The 27,120-nt window shown below is 45.7% G+C and overlaps 1 protein-coding gene across 4 annotated transcripts in view; it reads right to left on the bottom strand.

Annotated features, from left to right (window-relative positions):
* The window catches only part of SMARCD3 (SWI/SNF related, matrix associated, actin dependent regulator of chromatin, subfamily d, member 3), a 223,189-nt gene that overhangs the window by 177,450 nt on the left and 18,619 nt on the right, over window positions 1-27,120 (bottom strand). Inside the window, exons 1-2 of one of the 4 annotated variants that reach the window (XM_054017005.1) lie at window positions 1,581-3,701; window positions 14-206 (exon numbers count right to left, since the gene is read on the bottom strand). The exons of 1 other annotated variant lie outside the window; for it this stretch is intronic. In XM_054017005.1, the coding sequence (XP_053872980.1) occupies window positions 14-80 (67 nt within the window). In that variant the 5' untranslated portion in view covers window positions 81-206; window positions 1,581-3,701. Of the gene's footprint in view, window positions 1-13; window positions 207-1,580; window positions 3,702-27,120 lie in introns of those variants that run through there. 2 more of the 4 variants (XM_054017007.1, XM_054017011.1) reach the window with 2 other exon arrangements.

The following is a 27,120-nucleotide window of genomic DNA, read 5'->3' as shown; positions in this document are numbered from 1 at the left end:
TTGCCTTCTTCACCTGATGGGCTTGCAATGGCTTGGGTCCACTTGAGGCACGGTTTCATCAGGCAGAGACGGCAAGACATTTCTAGTGCTGCCCTGCCCCTACTTCCTCCTGCTGCACTTTCTCTTTCCCCAAACACCAGCAGTAACTGCAGCTGCAGACTGATCCCTAGGTATGGCAGATTTGCAAGGACCAGTTATTCTTCAGGCTGTGGAGAAACAGAACCATTGCAGCATTCCTGCTATGACTTAAAGCAAAGTAACCCTCCCAATTCCAGTAAACTAAAGCAGGTCAGGTAGAGAAGGCAGGAAAGGGTTAACACCCTCCTTCCCTTACCCACTCACCCCCCACCAAGATGGCTGCTCACGCCTCCCTGCCCCCAATGCCTACTCCATACTTCTGGTAAGCCCTCCTGCTCCCCCACATTCCTGCTTCCTCCCTGTAACCGTGCCTTAGTGGGTCACAACTGAGGATGCCAAATTCAGGACAAAAAGAAGAACAGGAGTACTTGTGGCACCTTAGGTCTGGTCTATACTACCCGCCTGAATTGGCGGGTAGAAATCGACCTCTCGGGGATCCCCGAATCGATCCCCGAATCGGGGGACAATCGATCCCCGAATCGGCGCTCTAACTCCACCAGCGGAGGTGGTAGTAAGCGCCGCCGACAAAAAGCCGCAGAAGTCGATTTTGCCGCCGTCCTCACAACGGGGTAAGTCGGCTGTGATACGTCGAATTCAGCTACGCTATTCACGTAGCTGAATTTGCGTATCTTAAATCGACTCCCCCCTGTAGTGTAGATGTACCCTAAGAGACTAACAAATTTATTAGAGCATAAGCTTTCGTGGACTACAGCCCACTTCTTCGGATGCGTATGCATCCGAAGAAGTGGGCTGTAGTCCACGAAAGCTTATGCTCTAATAAATTTGTTAGTCTCTAAGGTGCCACAAGTACTCCTGTTCTTCTTTTTGCGGATACAGACTAACACGGCTGCTACTCTGAAATTCAGGACAGTCTGTTGAGAAATAGGGCAAACACAACCCAAAACTGCTGGTTATTATTTTATAAGATATACCAAACCAGCCACAAAAGTAAACTCCTGTTTCACCACACTGGCTAACAAGAAGTCATAAAAAGCAACAGAGAGTCCTGTGGCACCTTTAAGACTAACAGATGTATTGGAGCATAAGCTTGCGTGGGTATTCACCCATGAAAGCTTATGCTCCAATACATCTGTTAGTCTTAAAGGTGCCACAGGACTCTCTGTTGCTTTTTACAGATCCAGACTAACATGGCTACCCCTCTGATACAAGAAGTCATAAAAGCAGTTTCCTTGGGCATTCCAGTTCTTATATCACCACCAAAAACAATGGATTCAGAGATGAGTGGTTCTTTACAACCAGTCTCATCAAATGAAAGGTTCTTCTGATCCCAAAGGACCAGCCATACACCCATCAATATATAACTTAGTTCTTACCCAAAAATCATGCTGTTGCCAATCCTCTAGTATCTAAAATCTAAAGGTTTATTCATAAAAAGAAAGAAAGATGAGAGTTAAAATTGGTTAAAAGAATCAAATACATACAGTAATTGCAAAGTTCTTGGTTCAGGCTTGTAGCAGCGATGGAATAAACTGCTGGCTTAAGTCAAGTCTCTGGAATACATCCACAGCTTGGATGAGTCATTCAGTCCTTTGTTCAGAGCTTCAGTTTGTAGCAAAGTTCTTCCAGAGGTAAGAAGCAGGATTGAAGACAAAATGGAGGTGTTTCCAGAGCCTTTTATAGCTTCTGCCATGTGGAGGGCATCCCATTGTTCTTACTGTGGAAAATTACAGCAACAAGATGGAGTTTGGAGTCACATGTTCATGCCCAATTTTGCTCAGTCATTGCAGGAAGCCATTATCTACACTCCAGACAGCATGTTTAACATGACAGTCCACACAGTTTAGATGGGCGTCTCCCATGGTCCATTGTCAACCAAGTGTTTCTTGATGAACCACTTAATTTAAAAGGTCCCTCCAACATGTGCTGGCTAGCTACCTTGTGGGCGGTACCCCAGGAGCAAACATTTGAACTCCAGGTATAGAGCCAATACATAACTTCAAATACAAAAATGATACATGCATACAGATAGCAAAATCATAACCTTTTCATAGACACCTCACTTGACAACCTTTGTACAAGATTTGCTGCAAATATATAACAGTGGTTGCAACAATGATCTATATGGTCATATTTTAATCAGATAACATCACACCTCCATCCCTAAAAAGGACACTCATCAGCCTCATGATCTGTACCAGAGCATGGCATCAGTGACACTTCTAATGACCTACAGGTTCCTTTGCTTACAGTAAATTATAGCAATTGTTTTATATCTTTAATATTTCAGGTTCCACACCTTAGCCTGTGCCTGAGATATTGAAAGATGAGTTGCTTGGTGAAATCTTAAGCCTGTGTAAATGTATGTTTTACAATAGAGGAATCCAAAGAAATGTGAATAAAACAGTAAAAAGGAGCATTTTTAAAGTATTTCCTTTGCAAAAGTTACAAAATGTTTTTCTAAAACAACACACAATATTCCATTGCCCGCTGTAGAACTGTGTGTCAAATTTGAGAAGAAATTCAACATTTAAATAGCAAAGCAGATATTTTAGTCCTGCTTTAAGTAAAGGTCTGAAAGTCACTTTCACTATAACCAATCACAGGTTTCGCATTTTCCTTGATGACTAGGTCAGCAGGCCACGCACTCTGAGTGATCACCTATCACAGGGGCCTGTCCTAGCGCAAGCCTGTTTAATATTTCACACGAGCAACCTTCCCTAGTCTTCATCATGGAAATTTGTCTATGCATTGTTGATGACACTGTTTTGAGTGCACAGGCACAGAATCTGTCTATCATAGAATATAGCCTAATCAAGAAACTTAAAACTATGGATGAATATTTCTTATACTGCCAGCTAAAACCAAACCCTACCGGAACTATTGTGTCAGCATTCCATCTAAACAATTGAAAGGCCTAAGCAGAACTGCACATGCATAGACTTCTGTGGCTAGAAGATAAGACACAATCCCATCCCATCCCAAAATATCTCAGTGTGACATTAGACTGAAGACTGAGGACGAAAACAGCATATAAGCAGAGTGGCCAGTGTGTGATCACTAATAGTGACTGGCAAACAATTTCACATATCCTATCATATGCTACCCTAGTCTGCCTGTTTTACTCCAGGGGGAATTCTGCACCAAAAAAATAATTCTGCACACAGTATTTGAAATTTCTGCAAAATTCTGCATATTTTATTTGTCAAAATAGCACAATATAATCATGCCAGTTTCAATTATTTTGGTAATTTATTTCAAAATATCTGTCAGCAAATATGTCTGTAACAATACAGACCAAAAAAAATGATTCTGGTAATTAATTTTTTTTACAAATAGATTCCTTACTAGGCATATTAGTACAGAACTTTGAGTAATACATTTAAATTACAATACAGAACTGTATTTCCTGCACCTGTCAAGACGCAGTGCAAAGGCTTGGGGGAGTCAGGGGTAATGGAGGAGCTGAGGGAGAGGGAAGGAGCCTAGGAGTGAACCTGGAGAGGGTTGGGTTGAGTGGGATGAGGGTTTTTTTGGGGAGTGGGATTCTTAGGGAGTTGGGAAGTCACCCTCATGCAGACCCTGGCTGACCTCAAGCCTCTCTCATTCAGTCAGGCACAGCTGTCCCTGTCCCCGCAACCCCCATCCCCATGGGTCTCTGCAGCCCCCCTTCCCTGTCCCCAGGCTCAAAGCTGTCAGCCCACTAGCTCCTGAGCCTATGCCCCAGTCTGTCCCCCCGCCCCGGCCATTCTGAACCCATCTGTGACTCCCCAGCAACCCTGTGTACCCCACTCTGCCCTAACCTGGCTCCGTGGGCAGGGTGCTGTAATGAACTTCTATTCCTGGGGAAATTCTGCAGCACTGGGCATAGAATATTTTTTTCCCCCATAGAAAATACATTCTGCCCCAGAAGTGCTGCAATTTTACCTTTTGCCCACCAGAGGCTGCTGTGGTGACAGAACAGCTGGCTGTGTTCCTGCAGCTAGCTATTCTGGCACCACAGCAGCCTCTGATGGGCAAAAGAAGGAACTGCAGCACTTCTGGGGCAGAATGTATTTTAGGCGGGAAAATACAAAATGATGCCAGAGGATTCTGCACAGTACTGTTTGTCTCATTCCCCTATTAGGCCTTGTCTTTTAGATTGTAAACTTGTTGGGGCAGGGACTGTCTTTACTGTATAAAGAAGAACAGGAGTACTTGTGGCACCTTAGAGACTAACAAATTTATTAGAGCATAAGCTTTCGTGGACTACAGCCCACTTCTTCGGATGCATAAGTGGGCTGTAGTCCACGAAAGCTTATGCTCTAATAAATTTGTTAGTCTCTAAGGTGCCACAAGTACTCCTGTTCTTCTTTTTGCGGATACAGACTAACACGGCTGCTACTCTGAAACTTGTCTTTACTGTATGTTTGTACACCAACTGCCACAACAGGGTCCTGACCTGGTTGAGTTCCTTATTCACTACTGCAACACAGGTGTTAAATAAAAAGGGTTGTGCTTGGCAAAAGCAGTGGAATATCAGATTACAGGTTTCAGAGTGGCAGCCGTATTAGTCTGTATCAGCAAAAAGAACAAGGAGTACTTGCGGCACCTTAGAGACTAACAAATTTATTTGGGCATAAGCTTTCGTGGTCTAAAACCCACTTCATCAGATGCATGGAGCAGAAAATACAGTAGGAACATGAAAAGATGGTGGGCTATTATCAGCAGGAGAAAAAAAATCTTTTGTAGTGATAATCAAGATGGCCCATTTCAAACAGTTGACAAGAAGGTGTGAGTAACAGTAGGGGGGGAAATTAGCATGGGGAAATAGTTTTTAGTTTGTGTAATGACCCATCCACTCCCAGTCTTTATTCAAGCCTAATTTAATGGTGTCCAGTTTGCAAATTAATTCCAGTTCTGCAGTTTCTCATTGGAGTCTGTTTTTGAAGCTTTTTTGTTGGAGTATTACGACTTTTAGGTCTGTAATTGAGTATCCAGGGAGACTGAAGTGTTCTCCAACTGAATCATAGAATCATAGAATATCAGAGTTGGAAGGGACCTCAAGAGGTCATCTAGTCCAACCCCCTGCTCAAAGCATGACCAATTCCCAGCTAAATCATCCCAGCCAGGGCTTTGTCAAGCCGGGCCTTAAAAACCTCCAAGGAAGGAGACTCCACCACCTCCCTAGGTAACGCATTCCAGTGTTTCACCACCCTCCTAGTGAAATAGTTTTTCCTGATATCCAACCTGGACCTCCCCCACTGCAACTTGAGACCATTGCTCCTTGTTCTGTCATCTGCCACCACTGAGAACAGCCGAGCTCCATCCTCTTTGGAACCCCCCTTCAGGTAGTTGAAGGCTGCTATCAAATCCCCCCTCATTCTTCTCTTCTGGAGACTAAACAATCCCAGTTCTCTCAGCCTCTCCTCATAAGTCATGTGCTCCAGACCCCTAATCATTTTTGTTGCCCTCCGCTGGACTCTTTCCAATTTTTCCACATCCTTCTTGTAGTGTGGGGACCAAAACTGGACACAGTATTCCAGATGAGGCCTCACCAATGTCGAATAAAGGGGAACGATCACGTTCCTCGATCTGCTGGCAATGCCCCTACTTATACAGCCCAAAATGCCGTTAGCCTTCTTTGCAACAAGAGCACACTGTTGACTCATATCCAGCTTCATATCCACTGTGACCCCTAGGTCCTTTTCAGCAGAACTGCTACCTAGCCATTCGGTCCCTAGTCTGTAGCAGTGCATGGGATTCTTCCGTCCTAAGTGCAGGACTCTGCACTTGTCCTTGTTGAACCTCATCAGGTTTTTTTCTGCCCAATCCTCTAATTTGTCTAGGTCCCTCTGTATCCGATCCCTACCCTCTAGTGTATCTACCACGCCTCCTAGTTTAGTGTCATCTGCAAACTTGCTGAGAGTGCAGTCCACACCATCCTCCAGATCATTAATAAAGATATTAAACAAAACCGGCCCCAGGACCGACCCTTGGGGCACTCCACTTGAAACCGGCTGCCAACTAGACATGGAGCCATTGATCACTACCCGTTGAGCCCGATGATCTAGCCAGCTTTCTATCCACCTTACAGTCCATTCATCCAGCCCATACTTCTTTAACTTGGTGGCAAGAATACTGTGGGAGACAGTATCAAAAGCTTTGCTAAAGTCAAGAAATAACACATCCACTGCTTTCCCCTCATCCACAGAGCCAGTTATCTCATCATAGAAGGCAATTAGGTTAGTCAGGCACGACTTCCCCTTGGTGAATCCATGCTGACTGTTCCTGATCACTTTCCTCTCCTCTAAATGTTTCATAATTGATTCCTTGAGGACCTGCTCCATGATTTTTCCAGGGACTGAGGTGAGGCTGACTGGCCTGTAGTTCCCCGGATCCTCCTTCTTCCCTTTTTTAAAGATGGGCACTACATTAGCCTTTTTCCAGTCATCTGGGACCTCCCCCGATCGCCATGAGTTTTCAAAAATAATGGCTAATGGCTCTGCAATCTCACCCGCCAACTCCTTTAGCACCCTCGGATGCAGCGCATCCGGCCCCATGGACTTGTGCACGTCCAGTTTTTCTAAATAGTCCCGAACCACTTCTTTCTCCACAGAGGGTTGGTCACCTTCTCCCCATGCTGTACTGCCCAGTGCAGCAATCTGGGAGCTGACCTTGTGCGTGAAGACAGAGGCAAAAAAATCATTGAGTACATTAGCTTTTTCCACATCCTCGGTCACTAGGTTGCCTCCCTCATTCAGTAAGGGGCCCACACTTTCCTTGATTTTCTTCTTGTTGCTAACATACCTGAAGAAACCCTTCTTGTTACTCTTAACATCTCTTGCTAACTGCAACTCCAAGTGTGATTTGGCCTTCCTGATTTCACTCCTGCACGCCTGAGCAATATTTTTATACTCCTCCCTGGTCATTTGTCCAATCTTCCACTCCTTATAAGCCTCTTTTTTGCGTTTAAGATCAGCAAGGATTTCACTGTTTAGCCAAGCTGGTCGCCTGCCATATTTACTATTCTTTCTACACATCGGGATGGTTTGTTCCTGCAACCTCAATAAGGATTCTTTAAAATACAGCCAGCTCTCCTGGACCCCTTTGCCCTTCATGTTATTCTCTCAGGGGATCCTGCCCATCTGTTCCCTGAGGGAGTCAAAGTCTGCTTTTCTGAAGTCCAGGGTCCGTATTCTGCTGCTCTCCTTTCTTCCTTGTGTCAGGATCCTGAACTCGACCATCTCATGGTCACTGCCTCCCAGGTTCCCATCCACTTTTGCTTCCCCCTACTAGTTCTTCCCTGTTTGTGAGCAGCAGGTCAAGAAAAGCTTTGCCCCTAGTTGGTTCCTCCAGCACTTGCACCAGGAAATTGTCCCCTACACTTTCCAAAAATTTCCTGGATTGCCTGTGCACCGCTGTATTGCTCTCCCAGCAGATATCAGGGTGATTAAAGTCTCCCATGAGAACCAGGGCCTGTGATCTAGCAACTTCTGCTAGTTGCCAGAAGAAAGCCTCGTCCAACTGGTTTTTGAATGTTGTAATTCTTGACATCTGATTTATGTCCATTTATTCTTTTGCATAGAGACTGTTCCATTTGGCCAATGTACATGGCAGAGGGGCACTGCTGGCACATGATGGCATATATCACATTGGTAGATGTGCAGGTGAACGAGCCTGTGATGGTGTGGCTGGTGTGATTAGGTCCTACGATGGTGTCCCTTGAATAGATATGGAGACGGAGTTGGCAACGGGCTTTGTTGCAAGGATAGGTTCCTGGGTTAGTGTTTTTGTTGTATAGTGTGTAGTTACTGGTGAGTATTTGCTTCACGTTGAGGGGCTGTCTGTAAGCGAGGACTGGCCTGTCTCCCAAGATTTGTGAGAATGAGGGATCGTCATTCAGGACAGGTTGTAGATCCTTGATGCGCTGGAGAGGTTTTAGCTGGGGGCTGAAGGTGATGGCTAGTGGCGTTACAGTATTACAGTAACACTTTATTTTATTCTTCCTTTAAAATGGGAAATATACATTATTCCCAATTATGCCTATGACTTAAGGTGTCATTGTGTAAGCATCACTGCAGCGTCTGATTGGAAGAAGTATTAACATGCACAAGTATGGAGGAAGTGAGAAACAGTCATGGAAAGCACTAGTGAGGAAGCACTAGAAGACTGGAGAAAAGTACATCTCCAAACAAAGGAGAGAAATCTTGGCAATAACTGTTTGATAAATCCACTTCCTATCCATTGCAAAATGGAACAAATATTAAGGAGAAAAAAAATCACTACAGCTCTAGAACATAATGTAATTTTGAGCAATAAGCAATATTGGGGGTCAAAACGAACAAGTTTACCAGACTCTCTTTATTGCCCTTTTTTTTAAAATGCTTTATTTTGCAGAATAAGTACAACAATTACACAGAGGATGAAAGAAAATAAATGAAAAAAAGACAAGCTCAAACAAACATAAGACTAAGAAAATTGTCAATTTTTGGCTCAAATTTGTACCAGTTTGTTAGTTGCCATTTTCATGCGGTCAGTTCAAGTACCATGAACAAACAAAAAAAAATGGATTCACAGCATTTGTTCGAAAACAAAAACTAAAAACCACAAAAAAACATGCAAATAGATTACTAGAGCATCTGTGTAATTCAAAAGAGTCTCTGCTTATTGCTGTTTGGCACATCTTCATTTGAAATAAAACATTTTAGACACCGAGGGTCTCTAGGACAGAGGTGTGGGGACCCTCAGAGCAGAGGTGGGGGGGTGCAGCACCTAAACTCTCGTTTTGCTGAGTTGGCATCCGAGTACTGTACCCTCCAAAAGTAGCTGGATACTCAGCCCCATTCCTCCAATTCCCAGGCTGGCGGGGGGGGGGAGGGGGAGAAGAGATGAGCCCCTGTTCAGAGACAAGTGGAGGCCCTGCCTGGGGGGCTCATGTTGGATCATGTTGTCCTCAAGCATGGCTGGGCAGCCACAGAAAGTGAATTCTTCAAAGTCACACAGAAGCCGCTGCTGCTTGGCAGGTCCGGTCTGCAGCACCTGGCAGAGGTGAAACTGCACCTGGGTGAAGTGAGGCCAGCACCAGCAGGGTCTAAGGCAGGCAGCAGTGGTCAGCACAGAGCCAGGGCAGCAAGCAGGATAAGCTCTCTAGGGAAGCCTGGCCCTGACCACACAAGTCCCCAGCTATGGCAACCTCTTCATCCAACTGCACCACTGACCCCACCATGTGCGCCAGGTTGCAATGCCACTCATTCAACTTTGGCCCAGCCAGAGCAGCAGGGCCAAATTTGACTGACTGGCATTGCGAAAAAGTTGCAGTGTGTGATGAAAGTCAAGGTTTGTGCAACAAAGTCATGGCCTGTGTCATAACTATAAAGGGAAGGGTAACAGCTGTCCTGTGTACAGTACTATAAAATCCCTCCTGGCCAGAGACTCCAAAATCCTTTTCCCTGTAAAGGGTTAAGAAGCTCAGGTAACCTGGCTGGCATCTGACCTAAAGGACCAATAAGGGGACAAGATACTTTCAAATCTTGGGGGGGGAAGGCTTTTGTTTGTGTTCTTTGTTTGGGAGTGTGTTCGTTCTCGGGACTGAGAGGGACCAGACATCAATCCAGGTTCTCCACATCTTTCTAAACAAGTCTCTCCTATTTCAAACTTGTAAGTAAATAGCCAGGCAAGGCGTGTTAGTTTTCCTTTGTTTTCTCAACTTGTAAATGTACCTTTTACTAGAGTGTTTATCTTTGTTTGCTGTACTTTGAACCTGAGACTAGAGGGGAGTCCTCTGAGCTCTTTAAGTTTGATTACCCTGTAAGGTTAATTTCCATACTGATTTTACAGAGATGATTTTTACTTTTTTCTTTAATTAAAAGCCTTCTTTTTAAGAACCTGATTGATTTTTCCTTGTTTTAAGATCCAAGGGGTTTGGATCTTGATTCACCAGGAGTTGGTGAGAGGAAAGAGGGGAATGGTTAATTTCTCCTTGTTTTAGATCCAAGGGGATTGGATCTGTATTCACCAGGAGTTGGTGGGAGGAAGGAGGGGAAATGGTTAATTTCTCCTTGTTTTAGATCCAAGGGGGTTGGATCTGTATTCACCAGGAGTTGGTGGGAGGAAGGAGGGGAAATGGTTAATTTCTCCTTGGTTTAGGATCCAAGGGGTTTGGATCTTGATTCACCAGGAGTTGGTGAGAGGAAAGAGGGGAATGGTTAATTTCTCCTTGGTTTAGATCCAAGGGGGTTGGATCTGTATTCACCAGGAGTTGGTGGGAGGAAGGAGGGGAATGGTTAATTTCTCCTTGGTTTAAGATCCAAGGGGTTTGGATCTGTATTCACCAGGGAATTGGTGAAGGTCTCTCAAGGCTACCCAGGGAAGGAAATTAGCCTTGGGATGGTGGCAGCGGACCAGAGCTAAGCTAGTAGTTAAGCTTAGAAGTTTTCATGCAGGCCCCTACATTTGTACCCTAAAGTTCAAAGTGGGGATACAGCCTTGACATGGTGGCACAGCGGTGGGATCATTTTAAACCCAAAAGCCAGTGAGATTTTTTTTTCCTTCTAGCTGCTTGGAAAGCCGAGCTGGAGGTAGATAGATGCATATCTCATCTCTCCTTGCCTGAAGGCAGAGGTGTTAAGTTTTTTTAACAAGGTCCTTTGTTAAGAGAAGTGTTCAAATGAGCAAACAAAGGTAAAGGGAATTTACAAGCTGAATTTTTTTTTTTTCTTTTTACATCCTCGGGAGTAGCTAGTTAGAAAGTCTCTGTTAACTCAGCAGCAGCCAGAGCTGAGAGCTTCCCAGTTTCAGTCAACTGCAGAGGGGGTGACCCAGCACAAGAAAACAGGAAAATGACTACAAAAGAAGAAAAAGCCAAAGAGGAGGCCCACAAGAGAGTTATGGAGCTGAAAGAAAAAGAGATAGAGCTGAGAGACAGAGAAGAGAAAGCCAAAGAGGAGGCCCACAAGAGAGCTATGGAGCTGAAAGAAAAAGAGATGGAGGAGAGAGAAAAAGAAAGGAAGCATGAACTGGAAGTAGCAAAGGCTAAGCCAGATACAACAGCCCATCCCAACAACCCCTCTCCAGGTACCACTTCCCATCCCAGAAAATTCCCCACCTACAAGGCAGGCGATGATACTGAGGCCTTCTTAAAAAATTTTGAAAGGGCCTGCCTTGGATACAGCATCGCTGCAGACCAGTACATGGTAGAGCTGAGGCCGCAGCTCAGTGGACCCTTAGCAGAGGTGGCGGCTGAAATGCCTAAGGAACACATGAACAGTTATGAACTTTTTAAAAACAAGGCCAGACTCAGAATGGGGCTAACACCCGAGCATGCCCGTCGGCGGTTCAGAGCCCTAAAGTGGAAACCCGATGTGTCATTTACCCGGCATGCCTACCACATTGACAAAAATTGTGATGCCTGGGTATCTGGAGCAAATGTTAAATCTCTGGAAGATCTGGTTTCCCTAGTAAAAATGGAGCAGTTTTTAGAGGGTGTTCCTGAGGAAATAGAAAGGTACATCCTAGATAGGAAGCCCGAAACTGTAACTGAGGCGGGGGAGATTGAAGCCAAATGGGTGGAGGTGGCAGAAAAGAAAAAAACTAGTAGCAGTTGGAGCGAATATCAGAAGGGACAACCCGAAACCAAACCTTACCACCGGGGACAACCCAAGGCTCCACCCACATCCCAAGGGAACCCCAGACGCCTCCTCACCCCACCACACCAGTCTCCACCAACCAACATCGCCCCGGTGATACCTTAGCAGGGCGATGTTTTAAATGTAATGAACTGGGACATATAAAGAAGAACAGGAGTACTTGTGGCACCTTAGAGACTAACAAATTTATTAGAGCATAAGCTTTCGTGGACTACAGCCCACTTCTTCGGGCTGTAGTCCACGAAAGCTTATGCTCTAATAAATTTGTTAGTCTCTAAGGTGCCACAAGTACTCCTGTTCTTCTTTTTGCGGATACAGACTAACACGGCTGTTACTCTGGGACATATAAAGGCTCACTGCCCCAAGAACCCCAACCGATTACAGTTCATTACACCCCAATCACACCAAAGATCCCCAGACCCAGATGCCTCTCTCATACCCTCGGAGCAAAGGGAAACCTTGAGAGTGGGCGGAAAGAAGGTTATCGCTTGGAGGGACACTGGGGCACAAATGTCAACTATCCACCAATCCCTAGTGGACCCCAAACTCATCAACCCGGAGGCTACAGTGACAATTCAACCCTTCGTGTCACAGTCGGTAACCTTGCCTACAGCCACGTTGCATGTCCAGTACAAGGGCTGGTCAGGAATGTGGACTTTTGCAGTCTATGACAATTATCCCATTCCCATGCTGCTGGGGGAAGATTTGGCCAACCATGTGAAGCTAGCCAAGAGGGTGGGAATAGTCACCCGCAGCCAGGCTAAACAAGCTTTCACCCCCATCCCTGTTCCTGAGCCGTCCACCAGGGCCCCGTCTGTGTTACCAGAGACTCAGACAAAGGTGGTGGAACAGGATCCCCTGCCAATGACTGCAACAGCCGTAGTGGATCCAATCCCAGAGACCCAACCAAAGCCAGTCCCAGAACCAGAACTGGCAACGCAACCAGCACCAGAACCATTGCCAGCACTGAGTCCAGCGCTTGCAAACCCGTCTACAACTCCAACACCAGAGGGCACCAGCGAGCCTAAACTGGCAGAAGCAGCAGATAACCCTACCCAAGAGGCTCAGCCAGAGCCTGAGATACCACATAGTGCACCAGCAGACAGCGGTTCACAGTCAATGGAAACAGCCCCAGCACCTGCATCGCTTCCAGAGGGACCAAGCCCCAGTCCACAGTCCAAGGAGGAACTGATGTCTCCAGCATCAAAGGAACAGTTCCAGGCCGAGCAGGAAGCAGATGACAGCCTTCAGAAAGCTTGGGCGGCGGCGCGGAGCACCCCACCGCCTCTCAGCTCTTCTAACCGATCCCGGTTTGTTATAGAACAAGGACTTTTATACAAGGAGACTCTTTCTGGTGGGCACCAGGAAGACTGGCATCCTCAAAGACAGTTGGTAGTTCCCACTAAGTATCGGGTAAAGCTCTTGAGCTTAGCCCATGATCATCCCAGTGGCCATTCTGGGGTGAACAGAACCAAGGACCGGTTGGGGAAGTCCTTCCACTGGGAGGGAATGGGCAAGGACATTGCTAATTATGTCCGGTCTTGTGAGGTGTGCCAACAAGTGGGAAAGCCCCAAGACCAGGTTAAAGCCCCTCTCCAGCCACTACCCATAATTGAGGTCCCATTTCAGCGCGTAGCTGTGGATATTCTGGGTCCTTTCCCAAAGAAGACACCCAGAGGAAAGCAGTACGTACTGACTTTCATGGATTTTGCTACCCGATGGCCGGAAGCAGTACCCTTAAGCAACACCAGGGCTAAAAGTGTGTGCCAGGCATTAACAGACATTTTTGCCAGGGTAGGTTGGCCCTCCGACATCCTTACAGATTCGGGAACTAATTTCCTGGCAGGGACCATGGAAAACCTGTGGGAAGCTCAATGGGGTGAATCACTTGGTTGCCACCCCTTACCACCATAAAACCAATGGCCTGGTGGAGAGGTTTAATGGAACTTTGGGGGCCATAATACGTAAATTTGTAAATGAACACTCCAATAATTGGGACCTAGTGTTGCAGCAGTTGCTTTTTGCCTACAGGGCTGTACCACATCCCAGTTTAGGGTTTTCACCATTTGAACTTGTGTATGGCCGCGAGGTTAAGGGGCCATTACAGTTGGTGAAGCAGCAATGGGAGGGGTTTACGCCTTCTCCAGAAACTAACATTCTAGACTTTGTAAGCAACCTACAAAACACCCTCCAACACTCTTTAGCCCTTGCTAAAAAAAACCTAAAGGATGCTCAGGAAGAGCAAAAGGCCTGGTATGATAAACATTCCAAAGAACGGTCCTTCAAAGTAGGAGACCAAGTCATGGTCTTAAAGGCGCTCCAGGCCCATAAAATGGAAGCATCGTGGGAAGGACCATTCACGGTCCAGGAGCGCCTAGGAGCTGTTAACTATCTCATAGCCTCCCCCACCTCCAACATAAAGCCTAAAGTATACCATGTTAATTCTCTTAAGCCCTTTTATTCCAGAGAATTAAACGTTTGCCAGTTTACAGCCCAGGAAACAGATGACGCGGAGTGGCCTGAAGATGTCTACTACGAAGGAAAAAAGGATGGTGGCGTGGAAGAGGTGAACCTCTCCACGACCCTTGGACGTCTGCAGCGACAGCAGATCAAGGAGCTGTGCACAAGCTTTGCACCAATTTTCTCAGCCACTCCAGGACGGACCGAACGGGCATACCACTCCATTGACACACGTAATGCTCACCCAATTAGAACCCCACCCTACCGGGAGTCACCTCATGCCAAAACTGCTATACAAAGGGAGATCCAGGACATGCTACAGATGGGTATAATCCGCCCCTCTAATAGTGCATGGGCATCTCCAGTGGTTCTAGTTCCCAAACCAGATGGGGAAATACGCTTTTGCGTGGACTACCGTAAGCTAAATGCTGTAACTCGTCCTGACAACTATCCAATGCCACGCACAGATAAGCTATTGGAAAAATTGGGACATGCCCAATTCATCTCTACTTTACACTTAACCAAGGGGTACTGGCAAGTACCACTAGATGAACCCGCTAAGGAAAGGTCAGCCTTCGTCACCCAGGCAGGGGTGTATGAATTCAATGTACTCCCTTTCGGGTTGCAAAATGCACCCGCCACCTTCCAAAGACTTGTAGATGGTCTCCTAGCGGGATTGGGAAAATCTGCAGTTGCCTACCTCGATGATGTGGCCATTTTTTCTGATTCAGGGGCAGAGCACCTGGAGCACCTGGAAAAAGTTTTCGAGCGCATCCAGCAGGCAGGACTAACTGTTAAGGGTAAAAAGTGTCAAATAGGCCAAAACAGAGTAACTTACCTGGGGCACCAGGTGGGTCAAGAAACTATAAATCCCCTACAGGCCAAAGTGGATGCTATCCAAAAGTGGCCGGTTCCAAAGTCTAAAAAACAGGTCCAATCCTTCTTAGGCTTGGCTGGATATTATAGGCGATTTGTACCCCACTACAGCCAAATCGCCACCCCGCTGACAGACCTAACCAGAAAGAAACAGCCAAATGCAGTTCAGTGGACTGATCAGTGTCAAAAGGCCTTTAACCAGCTTAAGGCAACACTCATGTCTGACCCTGTGCTAAGGGCCCCAGACTTTGACAAACCGTTCCTAGTAACCACAAATGCGTCCGAACGAGGCGTGGGAGCAGTTTTAATGCAGGAAGGACCGGATCAAGAATTCCATCCTGTCGTGTTTCTCAGTAAGAAACTGTCTGAGAGGGAAAGCCATTGGTCAATCAGCGAAAAGGAATGCTATGCCATTGTGTACGCGCTGGAAAAACTACGCCCATATGTTTGGGGACGGCGTTTCCAACTACAAACAGACCATGCTGCGCTACAGTGGCTTCATACCGCCAACGGAAATAACAAAAAACTTCTCCGGTGGAGTTTAGCTCTCCAAGATTTTGATTTTGAAATACAACACATTTCGGGAGCTTCTAACAAAGTGACTAATGCACTCTCCCGGAAAAGTTTCCCAGAGTTAACTGGTTAACAATTGTTCTTGGAAGGAAACATATTGTTAGTTTTTATATAATCAGTAGTATGTCTAAAGGTACATGTGTCTTATTAATTCTGTTTTCTCCTAGAACTCCAGGAAGAAATCACAGCCAGTGTGCAACCGAATGTCCAACACTATCTGTAATTTGGGGGGCGTGTCATAACTATAAAGGGAAGGGTAACAGCTGTCCTGTGTACAGTACTATAAAATCCCTCCTGGCCAGAAACTCCAAAATCCTTTTCCCTGTAAAGGGTTAAGAAGCTCAGGTAACCTGGCTGGCATCTGACCTAAAGGACCAATAAGGGGACAAGATACTTTCAAATCTTGGGGGGGGGAGGCTTTTGTTTGTGTTCTTTGCTTGGGAGTGTGTTCGTTCTCGGGACTGAGAGGGACCAGACATCAATCCAGGTTCTCCACATCTTTCTAAACAAGTCTCTCCTATTTCAAACTTGTAAGTAAATAGCCAGGCAAGGCGTGTTAGTTTTCCTTTGTTTTCTCAACTTGTAAATGTACCTTTTACTAGAGTGTTTATCTTTGTTTGCTGTACTTTGAACCTGAGACTAGAGGGGAGTCCTCGGAGCTCTTTAAGTTTGATTACCCTGTAAGGTTAATTTCCATACTGATTTTACAGAGATGATTTTTACTTTTTTCTTTAATTAAAAGCCTTCTTTTTAAGAACCGGATTGATTTTTCCTTGTTTTAAGATCCAAGGGGTTTGGATCTTGATTCACCAGGAGTTGGTGAGAGGAAAGAGGGGAATGGTTATTTTCTCCTTGTTTTAGATCCAAGGGGGTTGGATCTGTATTCACCAGGGAATTGGTGAAGGTCTCTCAAGGCTACCCAGGGAAGGAAATTAGCCTTGGGATGGTGGCAGCGAACCAGAGCTAAGCTGGTAGTTAAGCTTAGAAGTTTTCATGCAGGCCCCTACATGACTGGCATTGCGAAAAAGTTGCAGTGTGTGATGAAAGTCAAGGTTTGTGCAACAAAGTCATGGCCTGTCATTTTCTTATAGCCTTAACAATCCATAATTATAGCAAACGAGGTCTGGAACAAACATCAATGACCCTTTGGAAATCACCGGCCTTTGGGACGGCCATTAGTGTCCAATGTAATTTAAATACATTTTAGTAAAACATTTGATACAGTGCCTCACAAATTCTCAACATGAATTCAACTAGGATAGAATGCTATCAGGTGGAGTGAAAACTAATGGAAGGTCTGTAATCAAATGTCAATGTACCAAGTTGGGGGTAAGTGTATAATGGGGTCTGCAGGGATGGGGTTTACATCCTGTCTTATTTACCATCTTAATTAATGATCTGAACGAGGGGACTAAATGGCACGTTAATTAAATCCTCAAATTATATTAATTTGGAGAGGGTCACATTGCAAGTGAGGACAGAGAAATAATCCAAAGGGACTTGAATAGATAAGACACAGGATTCTGGTTGGAAAACACACAGGTAACACAATGGGTGATACAAAGCCAGGGAGCAAGAATGGCTGAGAGAGATCAAAGGTGGAAGTGGACAGTGAATTGACCAGGAGACTGAAGTGTGACATGTCTGCAGGAGAGGCCAATGAGGTTTTGGGAGCTGGGAGGCACCCAGAATAACAGAGCTGAATCAGTGGGGACACAAACGATAGCACAAGTTTCATTTTGGGTGCAAAAGGATCACACAATATGTGTAAGGGGTAAAAATAGTATTGGTTGCATCTGCTGAGAGAGTATGGGGGATGTATCAGGAAAGCCAAGAAGACGTAGCGGGGAGAGAGAAAGTGTGTGTATGTTTGAAGATGGGAGGGGAATGTGCCGCATCTTACACCCTACTATGAGTGACATTTTTACTATTTTTATTTATTACTGATATTACAGTTGTGCTTAGAGACCCTAGCCATGGATTAGCTGCCCAGTATGCTCAGTTCTGAACAGATACATCGTACAAAGATGATCCCTTCCCAGTAAAGCTTGCAATCTGAGAATATGTTTACACTGCAAAAAAAAAAAGGGGGGGGGGGAAAGGTGTTCTTTATTTGGTTTAGCTGATTCAATTTACCTATTTCAGGTTAAAACAGCAGAGAAAACACAGCAACTCGGCTTTTAACTTCAGTTAGCAGCATGAGTTCAACCTCATACTGCTTTACAGGCTTTAACTTGTGCTGCTAATCCAAGTTATAAGCAAGGTTTCTGTGTCTTCACTAAAAAGAACAGGAGTACTTGTGGCACCTTAGAGACTAACAAATTTATTTGAGCATAACCTTTCGTGGCTACAGCCCACTTCATCGGATGCATAGAATGGAACATATAACAAGAGTGTGTATATATATATATAAACACACACACATACACACACACACAGAGAAGATGCCATACCAGCTCTAAGAGCCTAATTAATTAAGATGACCTATTATCAGCAGGAAAAAAACTTTTGTAGTGATAATCAAGATGGTCAATTACAGACAGTTGACAAGAGGTGTAAGGATAGTTATCATAAGGAAATAGATTCAAGTAGTGTAATGACTCAGCCATTCCCAGTCTCTATTCAAGCCAGAGTTAATGGTATCTAATTTGCAAATCAATTCAAGCTCAGCAGTTTCTCTTTGGAGTCTGTTTCTGAAGTCTTTCTGTTGCAAAATTGCCACCTTCAGGTCTGTTACTGCTAGAGAGGTTGAAGTGTTCTCCTACTGGTTTTTGAGTATTCACCCACAAAAGCTTATGCTCTAATACGTCTGTTAGTCTATAAGGTGCCACAGGACTCTGTCGCTTTTTACAGATCTAGACTAACACGGCTACCCCTCTGATACTTCATTCCTCAAAGAAATTCCCGTTTCCAGTTTCCACATGCCACACACAAACTGGCTCCATAATATGGGAAGGCTTAATGCTAGTTATAAATGTGTCATCAGAGATTATAAATAAGGCATGACAGTCTACTCCACAGTTACATAAAGGAAATCTTATTGACACTAAGGGCTTGACTCAGCTCTATAGGTGCTGGTGTGGGGTTTCTTCTCCTCCTACATCTATGGGAATAGCTGTATCCAAGGGGGCAAGTTGTCTGCAGGGGAAGGCACTAATCTCCTCCACTAAGGGAGAGCAGATTTAATTTAGCCAGGGCTCCTCAGGAGACTTGCTGGCTGGCAGAGGCTTCCTAAGCGAAGGATCACACTTCCTCCCCAGCTAGCTGGGCCCTTTCTGGGGACTATGCCAGCAAGCTGCATGTGCAATACAGTTTGTGGGTGGCAGGCACAGCAGTGATCCCTATTCTCAGGGATTTTCTGCCTGTGGTGTCTGCAGCCTGTGATCCTCCAGCAGGAATTCACTAGTGAAACAGGCCCTAATGCAGAATTACTATGCTTTTGCTGAGGAACTGCATCCTGGAGGCTGGCTGTAAAACTAGAAGCCAGGGAAGAAACTGGCATCAAAGGAGGACAAATACACTAAAGCGCAATAAAATGTGAGACAAGTTCATGGCCTCCTTGGAGCTTGACAAACTGAGATTAACATTAGCAATATCACAAGCAAACTGACAGCAAGATGATACTGTGCCCTGGGGGCACATCTGGGGAGGGGTGGAGGTTCTAAGGCCCCACAGGGCTGCTCTACCTTGCACTGGGCTGGTACAAAGCTAGTGTAGATGATGGCCTGGGCTGTCATAAAACCATCACACCAGGGAAGTCTAGAGCTCTTTTAGGGTTGATTTCCGGAGCTTTAGCAGGGTCTGCTTCTCACTGAGCGCAAGGAACCAATTAATTAAGTGAAGAACAGAGAAGCTTGGAACCCATGTTTGAAAGAGTAAGTGGGATTTCACCCAATGCAGAAGTATGAGGGGGATCACATTTCAAGAAAGCAAATCCTGAGGAATTAAGAGATCTAATGAGCAAAGTGCAACGGAAAGAAAGATTAAAATCCATACAGCAAAATCCTAAATGATTAAGAAGCAACATATATTGACTCTTCTGAAAAAGAATGCAAAGGAAAACGGTCTCTCTTACTCCACAAGTGATTGAGCGTAAAAGGGAAAATCTGTAGTAGAAATGGAGAAGTGAGGAGGTAACCAAACAAGAATATTCTGCCAAATAAGGATGCAGAGAAAAGATAACACAGCAAAATGGCACAATGGGTTAATGGTGCCAGAATGGCTACAGGAATAAGAAGGGCACTTCCAAACCTAAAATGGAAGAGACTAATTGGGGAGAAGGTAGGTCTGTTAACAAATTTGGGGAGTGATTAAATTAATATGATTCCAAAATTCTTGAGCTGTTGAATCTCTTTTAATCAGTATTTTACAACAAAAATAAAGACTGGAAGTTTGGACAATTAAAAAGAAAACCCTTATAAAATAGTTACTGATGGGGAGCAGATAAGGAAATACATGAGAAATCTGAATATATACAAACCCTTTGGTTTGTATGATATGAATCCCAGGGTGCTATCTTATTAACTCTAGGTTGGTGAGGGATTTAGCTAAACCTAGGGAACGAGACACTCGGTGTAAAGTGGCATAACATAGAATGTTTACTAAACCTAAAGTGTTAAAAGAACTTACTAAAGCTAGGGTGCTAAAGATATTAACTAATGAATTTACCTAATTATTAAATGTAACTATTATTCCAGGCATGGGAGACACTGGGAGCTGGGGACCTGGAGAAAAACTTGCCAAAGTTCTACTCTTTTTTTACTTCCCTGTTTATGACTCATCTGATTCCTTTGCCTCCCACCTCCTTGTCCTCACCAACTCATCTGACCTGCAATCAATGGGTCAGCTCTCCCATCCACCTGATCCGGCTTTCAGCCATCCCTACTCCTTCTCTGATCTCTCCATCACTGAGTTCCCCCTCTCCATCCCCTGTCCCACTTCTATCAACATTGCTCACCTGCTCCCTGCCCTACTAGGCAGTCCTTCCATGACTTCTCTTCCTGCCCTCTCCTCCACTGACGAAGGCCTGGTCTGCACTACAAAGTGAGGTCAATGTAGGCTGCGTTATGTCGACCTAACGATGAATGTGTCTACACTACTAGGTCCCTTCCACTGATGTAACTCACCTACTATGTCAACTTAATTACTTCACCTCCACAAGAGGCGTAGCGCTTAATTAGATGTTGTTAGATCAATGTAGAGGCAGTGTAAACACTGCGTTGCTTACGTCGATCTAATTGGCCTCCAGGAAGTGTCCCACAATGCTCTGCTGTGACCGCTCTGGTAAACATTTTTAACACTGCTGCACAACAGGCAGGTACACAGGAAAAAGTCCCTCCCCTGTTAAAGGACCAGGAAGTTTTGAATGTCTATTTCCTGTTTTTTCGGTGGGAAGAGCTCACCTGCACAGCTGATCATGACGCCTCCATGCTCCAAACGCACTCCAGACTGGAGTACACAGGAGGTAGTGGATCTTCTTGGTGTGTGGGGGGAAGAGGCTGTGCAGGCATAGCTCCGATCCAGCCATAGAAACGTACATATCTACAAGCAGATCACACAGGGAATAAGGGCAAAGGACTACACTAGGGACACGTAGCAGTCCCACATGAAAATCAAGGAAATGTTGCAGGCATACCAGAAGGCAAGGGAGGCAGACAGTCACTCTGGTGCAGCACCAGTGCTTAATTTGTAATGAAAGAGGTACAGATGTTCAAGCAATTTTTTTTTTCATTCATAACTGATGCAGCAAGCCCAGGGGTGCTAGGGCTATTAACTGCCAAGAAGCACTGAACACTGCAGACAAGGAGCTGCATGCGATTCTCAGTAGCGATCCCGCTCCCCCAACCCGCAAGAGCAGCATGGATACCGCTGAGGAGTCAGAGTCCTGGGCCAGCACAGTAAACACTGAGGTGGTGGTCTTGGACAAGGAAGAGGAGGAGGAGAATGAGAGACAGGTGAGTGGGGAATCCATCCTCCTGAAGCAGTGCAGCCAGTCGCAGAACAGCATTGTGGGGGGAAAGGAGAACATGAGGGGAAAAGGAGTCCAGGAGAGCTGGCTGTATTTTAAAGAATCCTTATTGCGGTTGCAGGAACAAACCATCCCGATGTGTAGAAAGAATAGTAAATATGGCAGACGACCAGCTTGGCTAAACAGTGAAATCCTTGCTGATCTTAAACACAAAAAAGAAGCTTACAAGAAGTGGAAGATTGGACAAATGACCAGGGAGGAGTATAAAAATATTGCTCAGGCATGCAGGAGTGAAATCAGGAAGGCCAAATCACAATTGGAGTTGCAGCTAGCAAGAGATGTTAAGAGTAACAAGAAGGGTTTCTACAGGTATGTTGGCAACAAGGTGATGGTCAGGGAAAGTATGGGCCCCTTACTGAATGAGGGAGTCAACCTAGTGACAGAGGATGTGGAAAAAGCTAATGTACTCAATGATTTTTTTTGCCTCTGTCTTCACAAATAAGGTCAGATCCCAGACTACTGCACTGGGCAGCTCAGTATGGGGAGGAGGTGACCAGCCCTCTGTGGAGAAAGAAGTGGTTCAGGGCTATTTAGAAAAGCTGGACGAACACAAGTCCATGGGGCCGGAAGCGCTGCATCCGAGGGTGCTAAAGGAGTTGGCGGATGTGATTGCAGAGCCATTGGCCATTATCTTTGAAAACTCATAGTGATCGAGGGAGGTTCTGGATGACTGGAAAAAGGCTAATGTAGTGCCCATCTTTAAAAAAGGGAAGGAGGAGGATCCGGGGAACTACAGGTTCACCAGTCAGCCTCAGCTCAGTCCCTGGAAAAATCAGGCTGCAGGTCCTCAAAGAATCACTTTTGAAGCACTTAGAAGAGAGGAAAGTGATCAGGAACAGTCAGCATGGATTCACCAAGGGCAAGTCATGCCTGACTAACCTAATTGCCTTCTATTATGAGATAACTGGCTCTGTGGATGAGGGGAAAGCAGTGGATGTGTTATTCCTTGACTTTAGCAAAGCTTTTTATACTGTCTCCCAGAGTATTCTTGCCAGCAAGTTAAAGAAGTATGGGCTGGATGAATAAAAAGCTAGCTAGATCATCGGGCTCAATGGGTAGTGACCAATGGCGCCTTGTCTAGTTGGCAGCTGGTATCAAGCGGAGTGCCCCAAGGGTCGGTCCTGGGGCCGGTTTTGTTCAATATCTTCATTAATCATCTAGAGGATGGCATGGATTGGACCCTCAGCAAGTTTGCAGATGAAACTAAACTGGGAGAAGTGGTAGATATGCTGGAGGGTAGGAATACGATACAGAGGGACCTAGACAAATTAGAGGATTGGGCCAAAAGAAATCTGAGGCGGTTCAACAAGGATAAGTGCAGAGTCCTGCACTTAGGACGGAAGAATCCCATGCTCTGCTACAGACTAGGGACCGAGTGGTTAGGCAGTAGTTCTGCAGAAAAGGACCTAGGTGTTACAGTGGACAAGAAGCTGGATATGCGTCAACAGTGTGCCCTTGTTGCCAAGAAAGCTAACGGCATTTTGGGCTGTATAAGTAGGAGCATTGCCAGCAGATCGAGGGACCTGATCATTCCCCTCTATTCAGCACTGGTGAGGCCTCATCTGGAGAGCTGTGTCCAGTTTTGGGCCCCACACTACAAGGAGGATGTGGAAAAATTGGAAAGAGTCCAGCGGAGGACAACAAAAATGTTTAGGGGGCTGGAGCACAACTTATGAGGAGAGGCTGAGGTAACTGGGATTAGTTAGTCTCCAGAAGAAAAGAATGAGGGGGCATTTGATAGCTGCTTTCAACTACCTGAAAGGGGGTTCCAAAGAGGATGGATCTAGACTGTTCTCAGTGGTACCAGATGACAGAACAAGGAATAATGGTCTCAAGTTGCAGTGGCAGAGGTTTAGGTTGGATATTAGGAAAGACTATTTCACTAGGAGGGTGGTGAAGCACTGGAATGGGTTACCTAGGGAGGTGGTGGAATCTCCTTCCTTAGAGTTTTTTAAGGTCAGGCTTGACAAAGCCCTGGCTGGGATGATTTAGTTGGGGATTGGTCCTGCTTTGAGCAGGGGGTTGGACTAGATGACCTCCTGATGTGCCTTCCAACCCTGATATTCTATGATTCTATGATCATGGCCGATCAGATGCCAGGGAAAGAACCTCTGGTAAGTATTCAATTTCAAGTAATATTTTGGGGGTCATGTGTTCTTATATTCTATTTTTTATTAAAATTCACAAGGTGAGATAGAGTGGCTATCTGCTTCCCAGTAGCCACACCAACTACACGGAGGATGCCCCACAAAAAAGACTGATTATGTACACAGAGATGGCCCGGGAATCCTCCATAGAGATCTCCAGGAAACTTTCGTGGAGGTACGCTGCAATCTGTTGCAGGTTTCTGGGAAGGGCTGCTTTACTTCTTCCACCATGGTAGGACATTTCCACATGCCACTTCAGTGTTAATTTGGCTGGCATCATTGCAGTACACAGCATAAGGACCCGGTCTGTTCCCTTGCTGCCTCTGTTACCCTCAGGAGACTGATATCAGATAGGTTCACCTAAGGGAGATGGCAGTATTTTTCATTTCAACTGCTTGGACCACAAACAATAGTGTCTGTGCAAAGAATAATGTCTGTGCTCCCCAGGCCTTATTGGTCCTGCTTTGAGCAGGGGGTTGGACTAGATGACATCCTGAGGTCTCTTCCAACTCTAATCTTCTATGATTTTCTGCCCCTTCATCCACAGTTTCCAAAACATGGCTATAGTTTGGGCAGCAAGGGTTGGGCATTGACCTTAGTAACTACAAACCTCGGCTAGCAGCAGCGGCACTGGGGAAGGGATTGGGGGAGGGGGGAGATAAATTTTGTGGTCCTGCCGCAGATTGCCCACCCAATGCTGCTTATGGTCTGGTACCCATGCCCCAGGGCCATGCTCACCAGGACTTGGGACAGTGAACTGGTTCACTGAATACCTTGTGTAAATGAAAATGTTCTGCCTTAAACTTCTGTGAAATAAAGGGAGTGATTTTTATATAGCAACTCTGCACTAGATCCTGGGTGTGCACTGACAATGGTTGTTTTGTGCTTTCCACAGCTTACAGCTGAAAGTGCGGTCTTCAGCTCTTCCTCCGCAATGGCCAAGAGGCTCTCCCAGACAAGACAAAGGTGAAAGAGGACACGTGATGACAGGTTTAATGAGATTATGAATGCCTCTGGGACAGCGAACACCAAGGAGAGAGCGTGGAGGATTTCTCGCTCTGAAAAACTGGACATGGACATGGTGAGCAGGAGAGCAGCCCAGGAAAGCAGCCACGGCATGCAGCAGGAAGTCCTGGGGATTCTGAAGGAACAGACATGTTGAGGCATCTGATTGACCTTCAGAAGAAATTTGGCAAGATGGTCTGGTGCCAATATAAGGATAGGCATGCCATCTATCACCCCATCGCAGTAGGGAACCCCATTGCACCAAAACCATCCAGTATCTCCTTGCCCAGAGTCACAACCCTTCTTAGCAAAAGGTGATTAATGGTCCTGCATACTTGGATCACGACAGCCCCCACAGTGGATTTACCAACTCCAAATTGATTCCCCACTGACATGTGGAAGTCTGGCTTTATAAGCTTCCCCATCGCAATCACCACTCACTTCTCCACTGTCAGAGCAGATCTCATTTTTAGTATTGCTGCACTGCAGGGCTGGGGAGAGCCCCGCACACAGTTCTTGGAAAGTGGCCTTGCACAAACGAAAGTTCTGCAACAACTGATCATCATCCCATAACTGCATAACAATGTGATCCCAACAGTCAGTGCTTGGCTCTCAATACCAGAAATGGCAATCCACTGTGCTCCGTTGCTGTGCGACTGCCAGCAGTAACTGGGAACTGTTTCATTCTATGGCTTCCAGCAGTTCTGCTTGAAGGACACTGCCATGTTCTCCATGGCAGTTCCTCTAGCAGCTCTGGAAATACTGCAGGATAAGGCACGTGGTATTTGTAATGTTCACAATAGCGCACAGTTCAGTAGGATACATGCTTCTTGGGATATAGTGTACACATGGCTATGCCAGCCTTTTGAAAAAAGGCACGAAATATTATAGGTTCTAGCTGAAATCAGGGGAGGGAGAAAACTGCATCATGGGACACACATGAAGCCATGCTCCCAGTCCCCCCTGCGAGAATGTTTTGGTCCCATGAGGCATTGCAAACCCTTCCCAAAACACCATGCGGTGAGTTGCACTGTGGGATAGCTACCCACACTGCACTGCTCCCTGCATCAATGCAAGCAATGCTAATAAGGACATGCTCCAGTGACACAAGGAGTGTGGTATGGATATACTCGACCGACTTAATTACTGTGGCGGCTGGATGTAGACCTAACTGAAGTGGACTTACGTTTGTAGTGTAGACATGCCCTCTGTCACTGACATCCTTGATTTTTTGCCCTTCTCTCTCTCACACCCTTCACAGACTTGAGGCACCCCCACCATCTGTTTCTTCTCCCATACAGATGAGCACCTCTGACAAAAAGACCTCCCTCAACCACACAGACCTTCTCTGCTACAAATTCACTCTTTCCTCCCTCAGCACTGCCATCTTCCTAGCCAAACACCCTGCTCCTCTACTGGCACTGAAGCCATCTGTCTCCTGCCCACTCCTCATTCTCTATGCAGGAAGCAAGCTCCAACAGGACTTCCTTCCCCCTCACTAAAAACGAGATCTCTCATCTGCTCAACTCCTCTAACCACTCCACCTGCCCCAGCAACCCCAACCCATCCCACCTCCCAGTATCCCTCACCCCCACTTTCATCCCTACCTCAATCTCTCCTACTACTCTGGTTCATCCCCTTCTCAAAATCAGCATGCCTTAGTCACCCCACCCCTCATAATACACCCCACCTGCACCTCCAAATACTGACACATTTCCCTCCCCGAATAATACTTCATATTTACCCAGCACTTTCCATCCATTGAGCTCAAACTGCTTTACTGAAGTGGGTAAATATCATACCCCCCCCCCCCCGATGAAGAAATGAAGGCAGAGGAAAGACGTTCCCACCATCAGAGAATGAGTAAAATAACCACAGTGATTCTCACTCACACACATTTCCCCGGAGCTGCCAGCAAGAGGCAGGCTGAGGTTTGGAGATATTTCTGCAATAACCGTTCAATATAGCAGACTGGCAACACTGGTGAGAGTCAGGTCCTATTGCCAAAAAGCTTGGGTGAAGAGGTGGTGTTTGCAGTTAGCTCTGAGCGCTCTTGTGAGAGCCACAAGCATTGGGTTAAGATCTTCACTAACATTCAAGAAGATTAAATTGCCACACACAAAAAAAAACACACTTTGTTAACACAGAGTAAAGGTTTCCTGGTGGTATCACATGCCCTTCTGGAACACTGAATTCATCAAAACAAATCTGTGTAAGCAAGAAAACATGGAGTAAAATACACTCCCACACAAACTGAATTCTGCCCTCCTGCAGCTGGCAATAGCCACTGGGAATTATCTACATGCAC

Source organism: Malaclemys terrapin, chromosome 2 (assembly GCF_027887155.1).
Source record: "Malaclemys terrapin pileata isolate rMalTer1 chromosome 2, rMalTer1.hap1, whole genome shotgun sequence".
Classification (NCBI taxonomy): Eukaryota; Metazoa; Chordata; order Testudines; family Emydidae; genus Malaclemys; species Malaclemys terrapin.
Note: the sequence above shows the minus strand (reverse complement) of the source record. Positions and strands in the feature narration are given on the sequence as shown.